At 51.8% G+C, this 12095-nt stretch overlaps 1 protein-coding gene across 4 annotated transcripts in view; it reads left to right on the forward strand.

The window, feature by feature from the left end:
• Positions 1 to 9577, forward strand: part of AMOTL1 (angiomotin like 1) — a 202163-nt gene extending 192586 nt beyond the window's left edge. For all 4 annotated transcript variants that reach the window (XM_018059853.1, XM_018059852.1, XM_018059854.1 and 1 more), the window contains 2 exons: positions 1657 to 1932; positions 3587 to 9577. In XM_018059853.1, coding sequence (XP_017915342.1) covers positions 1657 to 1932; positions 3587 to 3693 — 383 coding nt within the window. In that variant the 3' untranslated portion in view covers positions 3694 to 9577. The remainder of the gene's footprint in view (positions 1 to 1656; positions 1933 to 3586) is intronic.

Consider the following 12095-nt stretch of genomic DNA (forward strand, 5'->3'; position numbering starts at 1 on the left):
GTGTAGAACGAGGGCCGTATTTCACAATTAGAACAATTGCTGTGCTGTCCAGCTCGCAGAAAGACATTGAGGAAATGGGGCACATCACACCTCCCTTTTGCCCAGCCAGCCGCCCTCTTCCCACCCCGGACACTTTGGTCTTGGGACAGGTGGGTTCAAGCGGCCCTCCGCAGGAACCCAGCTGGCTTCCTTCCTCTTGGAGGACATGGCTCTTCATCACAAGGAGCTCTCTGGGGAATATTGTACACAACTCTGTTGCCGTGACCAGGAGGCATGCTTGTCTTGACCCAGGCCCTGGGGAGATAATTCATTACCAGAGAAGAGTGGAGTTGGGGGCTGTTAAGCAAGCAGCAAGCCAACAGGGCTGTGTCTAGGAGCAGAGAAGCCGATACAGGCTGCCACTGCTCAGGACTAGCCCTCTTGGGCTGCATACAGAAAGAAAGCATTGTCTCCAGAAAGCCTCGCAGAGTGCCCCTGCCCCTTGACACTCTGCCTGTAAGGCATCTCTTCTCCCTTCTTTCCATAGCATCCTCAGAATAGTAGTATCCTATCATTTGTCATGTTACATTATAACCAGTTTATGTGACAGCTCCTCCCCTGCCCCATGCTAGGTTTTTTGTTTTTGGTTTTTAATTGGGGTATTCAGTTCAGTTCAGTTGCTCAGTCATGTCCGACTCTTTGTGACTCCATGGACTGCAGCACGCCAGGCCTCCCTGTCCATCACCAGCTCTCAGAGTTTTCTCAAACTCATGTCCATTGAGTCAGTGATGCCATCCAACCATCTCATTCTCTGTCGTCCCCTTCTCCTCCCACTTTGAATCTTTCCCAGCATCAGGGTCTTTTCCAGTGAGTCAGCTCTTTGCATCAGGTGGCCAAAGTATTGGAGTTTCAGCTTCAACATCAGTGCCTCCAGTGAACACCCAGGACTGATGTTCTTTAGGATGGACTGGTTAGATCTCCTTTCAGTCCGAGGGATTCTTAATAGTCTTCAACATCACAGTTCAAAAGCATCAATTCTTCTGCGCTCAGCTTTCTTTATAGTCCAACTCTCACATCCATACATGACTACTGGAAAAATCATAGCCTTGACTTGATGGACCTTTGTTGGCAACGCAGTTGCCTTACAATGTTGTGTTAGTTTCTGCTCTACAGGAGAGTGAACCAGCCATCCATATACATATAATCCCTCCCCCTTGGACCCCCTTCCCACTGTGACCCCCATCCCATCCCATCCGCAGAGCACAGGGCTCCTGTGCTATACAGCAGGTTTCCACTATCTGCCTCTTTTACACACGTGTGTGTAAGCTCAGTCATGTCTGACTCTTTGCAACCCCGTGCTCTGTAGCCTACCAAGCTCCTCTGTCCATGAGATTCTCCAGTCAAGAATAGTGGAGTGGGTAGCCATGCCCTCCTTCAGGGGATCTTCCCGACCTAGGGATCAAACCCAAGTCTCCTACATGGCCTGCACTGGCAGGCGGGTTCTTGACCACCAGTGCCACCCAGGTGGTGTACGTGTGTCAGTCCTGATCTCCCAGTTCACGGCTCCCCAGCCTTGTACAGGCGTCCGTTCTCTTTGCTGGCGTCTGTATCCCTGCCCAGCCGATGGGTCTTGCTTCTTGAGGCACGACACTGAAGAAGCTGTTCTTCCACCCGCAGGGCTGCTGCTGGGGAAGGAGCACCACGACCACGCGTCCACCCCCGTGCTGCCCACCCCCTCTGCCACCACGCTGTCGCCCCCAGCCCCCGGCACGTCGGCCAGCAGCGCCCACGCCAAGACGGGCAGCAAGGACAGCAGCACGCAGACCGACAAGAGTGCTGAGCTCTTCTGGCCCGGCGTGGCCTCCCTGCCCACGCGCAGCAGGCTCAGCGGGACCCCTTCCAACAGCCCCGTGCTGAAGCACCCAGCGGCCAAGGGCGCAGCAGAAAAACTGGGTACGAGGTCTCCACCTGCTCTCTAGCTCCATAGAGCTTCCTATCCTGTCGGGTGGGGGAGGGGCTTCTATTGAGCTGGGGAGGGAGCCGGGCTACCAACCTACTCTCACTTATGGGTTATCTTACGGTATGGTTGGAGAAGGAAATGGCAACCCACTCCAGTATTCTTGCCTGGACGGAGGAGCCTGGTATGCTATAGTCCACAGGGTCGCAAAGAGTTGGACATGACTGAGTGATTTCACTTTCTGTGGTATGGTTAGTCGCTCAGTTGTGTCTGACTCTTTGCAATTCTATGGACTGTAGCCCACCAGGCTCCTCCATCCATGGGATTCTCCAGGCAAGAATACTGGAGTGGGTTGCCGTTCTCTTCTCCAGGGGAGCTTCCCAACCCATGGACCAAACCTGAGTCTTCTGCAGTGCAGGCAGATTCTTTACCATCTGAGCCCCCAGGGATGCCCTAGACTCTGCAGGCTCTGTATTATTCTGGGATTGAAATTTGTGTGCTTGCGTGCTAAGTCGCTTCTGTCGCGTCCGACTCTTTGTGACTCCGTGAACTGTAGCCCGCCAGGCTCCTCTGTTCATGGAATCCTCCAGGCAAGAATACTGAAGTGGGTTGCCATTTCCTTCTCCAGGGGCTCTTCCTGACCCAGTCTCACGTCTCCTGCATTGGCAGGCAGGTTCTTTACCGCTAGCGCCACCTGGGAAGCCCTAAAATGTGTATAGAGACTCCTAACCTATTACCATTTGAAAGAGCAAACAAATTGGCATTTGTCCTTTTAGCGGATGTTTAATAGCTAGCCCTTCCCAGAAGGTGTGCAAACAGACCCTCCGAGGGATGCTAAGGAATTAGCCCCCCCCCCCCCACCGTATGTTTGGGACCTGGTACCAGGTACCAGGTCCATCAAGAGCATCAGATACAGAGATGTTGCCTTCAGGGTGTTTACTCATCAAGGATTCAGTGTCGACTGAAGGAGACACTGATTCAGTCCCGATTGAAGCAGAAGGTAGATTTAAGGTAGGTGAACTGGCCCAGCACTCAGGCCAGTTCTGAGGAGTTGCTTTCAAACATTTAATAGAAGACAGGTTGGGAGGAGTTTTGCAACAAGTCCAGAAATGTCCTTGGAGAGAGCAGACTTGGCTTTGGACTGTTCAAAGTCGTGGGGTGAGGATCCCTCTGCTAGGGAATCCTTTGGAGGAGGTGGGGGCTCCTGGGCATAAATGACTTGTTTTCTCCAACGGGATTCCCTGTGTTCATCCTCCAAAATAAACAAGTACACATAATATTCTCGATTTTTGGAGATGTAATTCCTGGGATACCCTTTTGCCGAGAAGGCAGGGAACCGGGGAGGGACCTGCCGCATTGTAGGCACTTGATAATTTTAATTTAGAGGAGAGGAGGGGAACAGGGTGGGTGAGGTCCCCGCACAAAGTCCTAATGCCCCCTTCCCCCTTCATGTCCTGGTTGTGTTCTTTGTGTCTGAATCCCAGGCCCAGGCATTTAGCTTTGGTCCACCAAAGCTGGGCTCTGTGGCCTTAACCTGTGTGTGCTGATGGTGATGGGTGGTACTTGAAGTGGTTCCATTTGAGAGAGAGCTGGGTAGGCCTGTGGTCCTCCTGGGGAACGGGCCACTGATATGTCCCTTCTGTTTGGCAGAGAACTCTCCCGGCCACGGAAAGTCGCCTGACCACAAAGGCCGCGTCAGCAACTTACTCCACAAGCCCGAGTTCCCCGACGGGGAGATGATGGAAGTTCTCATCTAACCCTGGGCTCCCTGTTGAATTTAACAGCGGAACACTGAGGCGCGAGGAACGTGGCAAAGAGAAAGAAAGATCACGAAGGTTGCGGATGGGAAATCAGGGATGGTTTGAGCAGATAAGGATTTCAGATTAGTGAGAATACTTTTTATAAATGTTAAAACAAAAACAGGAGACCTACATGACTGAAGATGAAGAGGATGCCGTGGATTTTTACTGCTTATGGTGGAAGAGAGAAGATGCATGTAGGTTTGGAAACAAAGATCTAGGAAATGAAATTTTTTCATTGTACAGAAAAATGTACCTCTCGGGGAGGGTCTGTGTACACCCATGGTCTGGTTATAAACAGATAAACCTGAGCATGGATCTTCCTTGGAATACGCCCATTCTCCTTGCTCTTAGCTTGTTTTGAGAAGAACCTCCTAGAAATCTTGTAGTCTGTCTTGACATAACATCATTTCACCTGTGCCCTCCGTGATCTGTCCTGTGAATGCGTGTGGGTGTGGCAGGGAAGAGAAATGTCTGGGGTGATGGAGGGTTTAAAAGGCCATCTCCACCTCTCTACCTGATTGGTTTGGATTTTCAGGAGGTTATGGGCCTTCTTGGCTTTTCTGCACTGAGCGGTATATTCTAAGCAGGATGGGAGCTTTCTGGTCTTGTGGTTCATCACCCCCCCCCCACCACTTCTCTGAGTTCATCTCTGTCTCTGCTTCATTCTCTTTCATTTTACCCTTTTTTCCTTCATTTTTTTTTCCTCTTGAAATAAGCCTTGCAGAGTTCCTTCATTCTGGGGGTTGCCAGAGCAGTATCTGATCTGTCATCATGCACAGTGACGAGTGGGACAAAGCCTTTTGGTGTCTTTCTGGCAGCTTCCTCCGCCTTGGAGGAGTTGGGCTGCAGCAGTTGACGTTCTGACAGTGAACTTGGTCAGCTCCAATGAGACAGAGGATTCATGGCCACTGTGACATCTTGCATTAAGCTCCTGCCACCACCACTTTCTCCCCTCACATTAGCTCTTGCGTGGATTTTGGTATATCCACCTCACTGCTCCATTGAGGTCAGACTTTCAGGATTGCGCTCCAGGAAACAAGGGACACTTGACTTGGTGGCATTTAGAATCTCCCCTGGCACCTTGTCCTGCTTGCTACTGTTTGTGGCCCCTGCTCTGCCAGCCCCTTGAATCCTTCTGGATGTAGTTGGTGAGCACGCAGATTCTGTGGTTGTCAGCAGGTCAGGTTTGCCCTGCTGGGGACTTGCTTCATAACCTGATAGGCCAGTATCGATACAGTGTGGTTGGATTGTTCAAGGGTTTAGTTTGAAGCAACTGGTCCAAAGTAAGACAGAAGCACCAGGTCAGAGAGCCCGGAATGAGTGAGGTCGTGGCCCCCTTTTCCCCGTGCTCTAGGGCTTCGCATCTGACTTCTCAGACGTCGGCTTCCTTTACAAACCTGGAAGGTGCCGGATCAGTGGAAAGAGGCTAGCCAGGCCATCAGATGCCCTTGTGGGGTCCTGATGAATTTACTCCCTCCAGGCCAGTGGCATCTTTGTCACCCCAGGTCCTCATGCCCACGATCTGAGACTTTCTCACATCCCACCCAAATGAGGCCCTGAAGACCATGTCACTTCAGAACATTGGCTGGGGTAGCTCCTTGAAGAGTGGGCCTTTGGAGTGTAACCTGGGTGCCTGCCTGCCTGCCAAGTCGCCTCAGTCGTGTCCAACTCTGTGCAACCCTGTGGACCATAGCCCGCTAGGCTCTTCTGTCCGTGGCGATTCTCCAGGCAAGAATGCTGGAGTGGGTTGCCATGCCATCCTCCTGGGATCTTCCCAACCCAGGGATCGAACCCGTGTCTCTTATGTCTCCTGCCCTGGCAGGTGGGTTCTTTACCACAAGGGCCACCTGTGGGGAGCCCTGTAACTTGGGTGAAGCCTCTCCAGATCCACATGGTAGAAGAGGGTGATGAGCGGGTGGAGGGAAGGAAACTGCTGGCTTTGCCCAGGAGCTTCTCGGAGCTGCCTGGTGGTCAGAATGAGCAGAAGGGAGGCACCTCAAGCCTGGCTCTGTGGGGGGCTCTGTGTATCACACGTGTTGCCTTCTGTGGCCCCACTTTAAGCATCACTGAGGGTTGTGCAGCCTGAGGAACCGGAGTGGCTTTGCGGGGCCAAGCAGTCCCGGGTTCCGCCAGAGCAGTGAACCTCATGGGTGGTGCAAGGCCGTGGCGAGTATGGACACGTTGGGGTGGAGGGGCAGAGGGCTCTCTGTCCCATCTCTCTTCTCTTTCACTTTCAACAAGTGATGAGGCTCCGTTGATGGCACCTGACTCTCTCAAGGACCTTTTGACCCCTGATTAATGTTGAGAATGGAAAAAATTAGTATGTAGAAATAGGGCCCCACCACCACTGCTGTCCATGCCTGGGCCACCCCAAATGTGAGCTGTGTCCCCCAGAAATGGGTGAGAGCCAGAGCCTCATCTTTAGGCCCCTGCACATCTTGCTGGCAGTGCAGGCACAAGGCTCGCTGACTGTCCTTGGTCCCCCAAGTTGCCAGGCTTGGTAACTCTCACAATGCACAGACGTCACCGTTTTTCTACTGTGCTGTGCTGTCTGTCCACCTTTTTTGCTTCTGACCTGCCTCCTCTGCAACAAAAGGGACTTACAGCTTTGAAATCTCTTCTTTTATGGCAGATTTCCGGCCCAGCGAGGGCCTCACTGCTCTTCATCTCCGTAGATTTCTCGAAGCCTTTCTTGCCTTTAGGAGAAAGCAGATACTGAACTCCCACTGTGCGTTCCTGCCGTTGATGATACATGATCTGATTGGATCTTTGGAAAAGAATCCTTGCTGTATTTTTTAGTGCCAACTGTGTGCAAGCACTGGGTACCTTTCAGTGCATCCTCAGACCACATGGGAGCAGGGGCAGGTTTATATCCTTATTTCACAGAGGAGGAAACAGGGGCTCAGGGAGGTCAAGTCCCTTCTGCAGGAGAGACCAGCATCTGGACCGAGGGTTTGGGAGAGCAGCCTTGACGCGGGCCAGACTGCCTCTGACTTGGGGGTGATAAGCATCTTTCGGGGTCACACCTTGACCCGCTCTGTCCCCTGTGTGTGTCTGTGCACATGCGCACACACACACAGCTTCCTTCTTCATCCCCCCGACCCTCTGAACTGCTAGGACTGCCCGTAAACAAGCTATAGATGGGAGTCTGTGTACTGTTACACTAGGCCACAAAGTCTGTTTTATAAAGCTCTTACTTGCATGTAATCCAGAGGCCAGGCCTCCTCCAGAACATCCCAGTGTGGTGTCTGATCATGAACTCCTGGGCCCTGTCTCAGGGTGAAGGGTCAAGGCCTAGGCCCTGGGTGATGATGACATGCCGCAGCCACCCTGCCTCCTCCTTGAGCATGTCATCTGGCAATTTCCACGTGCCGCCCGGGGTACCGTGTGGAGCAGGCGATGTCACTGCTTTCTGGCACTGATTTCCGAGTGTGTGCAGAGCCTTTCCTTGACGTTTTCTTCTCAGCTTGTCTTCGGCTTCCCACAGGCTGGAGGCCAGCCACAGCATTGCGCTGCGCCTGCTCGAAGTGGACACGTGGGACAGGGCTGCCATGTCCCTCCCGGGACTTGGGTTGGAGGCAGAGAGTGGGGGCCCTTCTTTCTGTCTTTAGGTTTGCGGAGCTTGCTCTTTGGGACTCACGTGAGCATTTAACTACACAGGACTTGGGTTGGGTATCCAGGCGTGCAGGAATGCTCCCTGCAGAACAGTCAGCCACCCCTGCAGTTTGTTGTCTCGTGGCTTTGACCTTGTGATGCTGAGTGCTAACAGTTAGAGATGTCTCCTTCGTCCTCTGCAGTGCTGGTGATTTAGTCTCTAAGTCGTGTGTGACTCTTGTGACTCCATGGACTGCATGTAACCCACCAAGCTCCTCTGTCCAGGGATTCTCCAGGCAAGAATACTGGAGTGGGTGGCCATTTCCTTCTCCATTCCTCCTTGGTAGCTGATGATGATAGAAACTCCCCCTACTGCATCCTGAGTCCCAGAGCCTGGTGTGAATACAAACGTCAGAAGAGGCAGGGTTCCAAGAGTAGGTGGCTGGTTGCAAGGTTTGGAGGCAGGGAGCTCACATGAGCAGAGAGGTGTGTCTTCCAAAACAAAGCCCTACAGCCAGCGTATGTGCCCTGGTGCCAGTGGGTGTGCTTCTGTGTGCCCCCTGTGATCTCACACTCCTCCTGAGCCAGGGAGGACCGTGGCCGTGATATGAGGGAGTCCTTTTACACAGAACATCCTGCCCACAACTGCCTGCTTATCCCCAAGCTTGACGCAGCTGCGGTGTATGCTTTACAAATGTTTTTTCTCTTCTTCTTCTGTGTGTGTGTGTGTGTGTGTGTGTGTGTGTTTTTTTGCTAATTAATCAGTGTGTTTAGAATGTCTTCATTCAACATGAGGGTTGTTCAGGGTCCCCGTGTGTGTGGCTCCATGGAAGATAGGCAGAGTCATTAAGAAGTTACCAGAAGCTGATCATCTGGGAGCATGAAAAGGTTAGCACTTCAGTAAATGGATTTCTTCTGGACCTAATAAGCAGTTTTTTTTTTTCCTCTCACTTTTAAGTAGTACCCCCCTTTTCTTGTTTGGTAATTTAAAGGTATCTAAAGACATGCATTAAAAAAAAAAAAAACCTGTATATATTGTCAGTGCATACATATGAGATGTGGCTCTAAGATTGTATGTCGAGTTTCTTTTCTTAATATCCAGAAGATCCAAGTGTTTCATCTCACCCTGCCTTGTGAGACTCTTGCCAATGACTGCGGTGCTGTCCAAGTAGAAACATTCTGTAAACACCTCTGTTAGGATGGATCTGGGGGCCTGGCATGTTCCTCTGGTTGTCCTTAGAGATGAGGGATCATCATCCTTTGAGAATGGGTTTAAGTTTGGAAATAAACCCAAGTCATTGACTCAGTTGGATAAGTAAAAATGGGTGATGAAGGTAAGTCACATCCTTTTAGCTCTTTCTTTTAGAAAAAAAAAGTCCTTAAGATGTGCCTGGGCATGCTGCATCTTTGGACTCCTTTCAGAGTGACCACTTCAAAGGAAAACAGTAGTCACTAGTACATGTAACTTCCAATGGATTAAAAAAAAAAAAAAGCTGCTCTCTTGTCACGCCTTATACATGTTCCCATCTCTGCGTACACACGGATGTAAACACACATTCATGCGTATCTGTCTGCCTCCAGTTGGAATTCCATAAAACCATGTTAGACTTAAGTGCATGTTATTGTCATATTAGGCCAAAACCGGGGTGTTTCTTTGTCGTGAAACTTTGCTTCTTCACAGAATTAACACACTGTTTTCAGTATAATGGAGCCCATATACAGCGTTCTCTTGTATCAGCTCCTGGAGTTCTGGTACCCAGTGGTCTGTTTCCATGTGGTTTACCTAGAATTCTGTTCACGCAGAGACACCTGCAAGTATTTATTACAAACTGGGATGTGAACAGACTGACCCATAGTGGTTTTCTTTGATTTAAGGTGTTTTCCCCCTTTTGCGGAGCAGAATCTGGGACGTTCTGTGAGGCAAGGCGGGTCGAGCACCCACCTCAGCCAGAACTCCACTGGCCTGGGTGCCACCACGCTTCCCACCGGCTGCGTGTGCTGTGTTCTCTCCAGCAGACTCTGATGTAACATTCTGGCATCTTTGTATGGCTGGTCTGTCCTGGGGGCCGGGGAGCCCAGAGCTGCAACGGCCGGATGGGTCTGTGTACAGAGCAGGGAAATTCAGGAAGACGGTGTGTCCCCTACAGCAAATATTGATCCTGTTGGTCAGCCAAAGATTTTCCTATCCTTTGCTGCTTAAATTTGTGCCTTAATATTGTATATAATAAATGGATTAAAAAAAAAACCAGTTCTTTCCCTCTCATTTGCTCTTTTCTTTCCCTAGGAACTTATGTACCCGGTGCTCAGTCAGTGTGGGTTGAATTTCATCTCGTTTTACTCCTGGAGGCGGCCTCACTTGCTGTTTTGCTTCCAGAGGCCTCCAGTCCCCCACTGCACCCCTCCACCACCATCCCCTCCTTGTGGAACTCCTGCTCTTGATCCCAAGGAGGAAATGAGTCATCCAGGCCACTGGAGCTTGCCATCCAGCCCCCACCCGCCCCTCCAGACAAGTACGAGGAAACACAGGGACGTGGGCCCGGGAGATGGTGGCCACTTGATGGCATCTGAGCTTCCCCTTGGGACATCCGTGGGCTCAGGGCCTGCCAGCGACCAGCGTCACACAGGAATTAACCTGAGTAGCCTGGGCCCTGAGTCTGGGCTGGGGTCAGACGTGTCTCTGCACCCCATGATGGACGTGGCAGATGTTGCTGCCTTGTTAGTTTCTTCGGGTCATAGGAAGTGTGGGGGGCTTTGGTAGAAAGAAGTCACGTGGTAAATGGTGGGGGCCTCAGAATAAATGTCAGGAGAGTCCCCAGGTGTAGTACTGTCCCAAGGGGACAGTGGACTGGGAACACTGTCGGAGGACGAGATGCCCTCTTTGTTCCCTAGTCCTGTGTCTTTTAGCGGAAGCCTCTCTTGCCGCCCAGCCCACCCCCCAACCCAGGCTTGGCAAAGGCTTCTTCAGTGTGAGCGCCGGGAGAGAGAGGGGCACCTTAGTCCGCAGTGATGGCTGTTGTGGCCTGCACGTGTTCCTGCCTTCAGTCTTCACAACAACCTGGTTGGCCCCATTTTAAAGACAAGGAAACTGAGGCTCAAAAACCTCGGACAGGTCACTTGTGAAAGATGGCAGGATTGGAATCCAGGTCTGTGACCAGGAGCCCATGCACTTGGCAATACTTGTGGGTAGGGGCTGAGAGCTTGGGTTCTTACCTGTCCTGCCTTCTACCCAAAGGAGCTCTTCTCTGCGGGGACCCCTGGACCCCCGCATGCGTGCAGATGTGACATGTGAGAATAAAGGGCAAACTGGGCAGCCCCCAGCCTCCGCCTCCCAGCGTGACTTTGGGAAGACAGCTGGAGGATCCGCATGCCCTGGGGCTCAGAGGAGGAGAGGGGGGCTCCCGAGCTGGGCGCCCCGCTCTACCATCTCCCTGCCCTAACCCCGTGCCTGCTGCTGGAGAGAGTCGCCTGCAAGGTCTGGCCTTTGTCCTGAATCCTGGGCCGGGGCCTCTGCACCGCAGGAAATAGTAGCGAGGCCTTGAGATTGCCTGGGCTCATCGTAGTCAGGAGGCAGGTCCCAAATGAGAAATAAACCTGGAGCTCTGAAATGCCCTTCTTAAAATATAGAGTTCAGTGATGATGAAACAGGAGCTTTTGCTGTCTCCCTGTTTCCGGTGCCCTTTTAGCAGGCACCGCCCTGTCTCCCACATGCTCCCTTTAGCCACTGAGCTCCTGGCAGGCAGCTCTCCTGGCCGGTCTGTCTCCCTCCGAACTCTCCCCTTACGGAGCCCCAGGAGACCCTCCCCATCTGATGTGGCTTTCTGTCAAACAGTGACTTCCCAAGTAACTCATGTGAAAAGAGTACAGGGTTCGCAGACTGAGTAGCTGGTTAATTAGGAGTAAAATAAAGTGAATCTACCCACCACAGGAGGTAGCCAGAGTTTATCAGCAGCACGCCCAACCCTGGGGCTTCCCAGGTGGCTCCGTGGGAAAGGATCCACCCGCCAGTGCAGGAGACGTGGGTTCAATCCCTGGATCGGGATGATCCCCTGAAGAAGGAAATGGCAACCCACTCCAGTATTCTTGCCTGGAGAATCCCATGGACAGAGGAGCCTGGCGGGCTACAGTCCATAAGTCGCAAAGACTCAGACACAACTGAAGCGAATGAGCACACGTGCCCCCGTGAACCACTCCTGCCTAAGGGCGTTGAATTCTTATGGTCACTCTGAGGCCGGCACTGTTACTAGATCCTCGTTTTATTGGTAAAACTAAGAGGCAGAGAACTAAGTCTCTTGCCCAAATTCTGGAGTTTGTGAATGGCGCATTGTTGTTTAGGCGCTAAGCCATGTCCAATTCTTTTGTGACCCCGTGGACTGTACAGCCTGCCATTCTCCTCTGCCCATGGGATTCTCCAGGCAAGAATGCCAGAGTGGGTTGCCATTTCCTCCTCCAGGGGATCTTCCCGACCCAGGGATCGAACCCTCGTCTCCTGCGTCTCCAGCACTGGCAGGCAGTTTCTTTACCTCTGAGCTGCCTGGTATGCCACCCTGTATCCAGAGGAGATGCTAATTAAAATTTCAACCACATATGAGTTCTCCCGAGCTGCTGCTTTCATATCTTCAAGGATAGTTTTCAGGCAGACCAGAAGAGGGAAGCTAGAGTAAAATCGTGCTGAAAAAAAAAAAGGCACATTAATTACAGAAACAATCCCATAAGGAAGTGCACAAAATAGAAGCTACCTCCCCCTCTAAACGCCTATAAGTCAC

This window comes from Capra hircus, chromosome 15 (genome assembly GCF_001704415.2).
Source record: "Capra hircus breed San Clemente chromosome 15, ASM170441v1, whole genome shotgun sequence".
In the NCBI taxonomy this organism is placed as follows: domain Eukaryota; kingdom Metazoa; phylum Chordata; class Mammalia; order Artiodactyla; family Bovidae; genus Capra; species Capra hircus.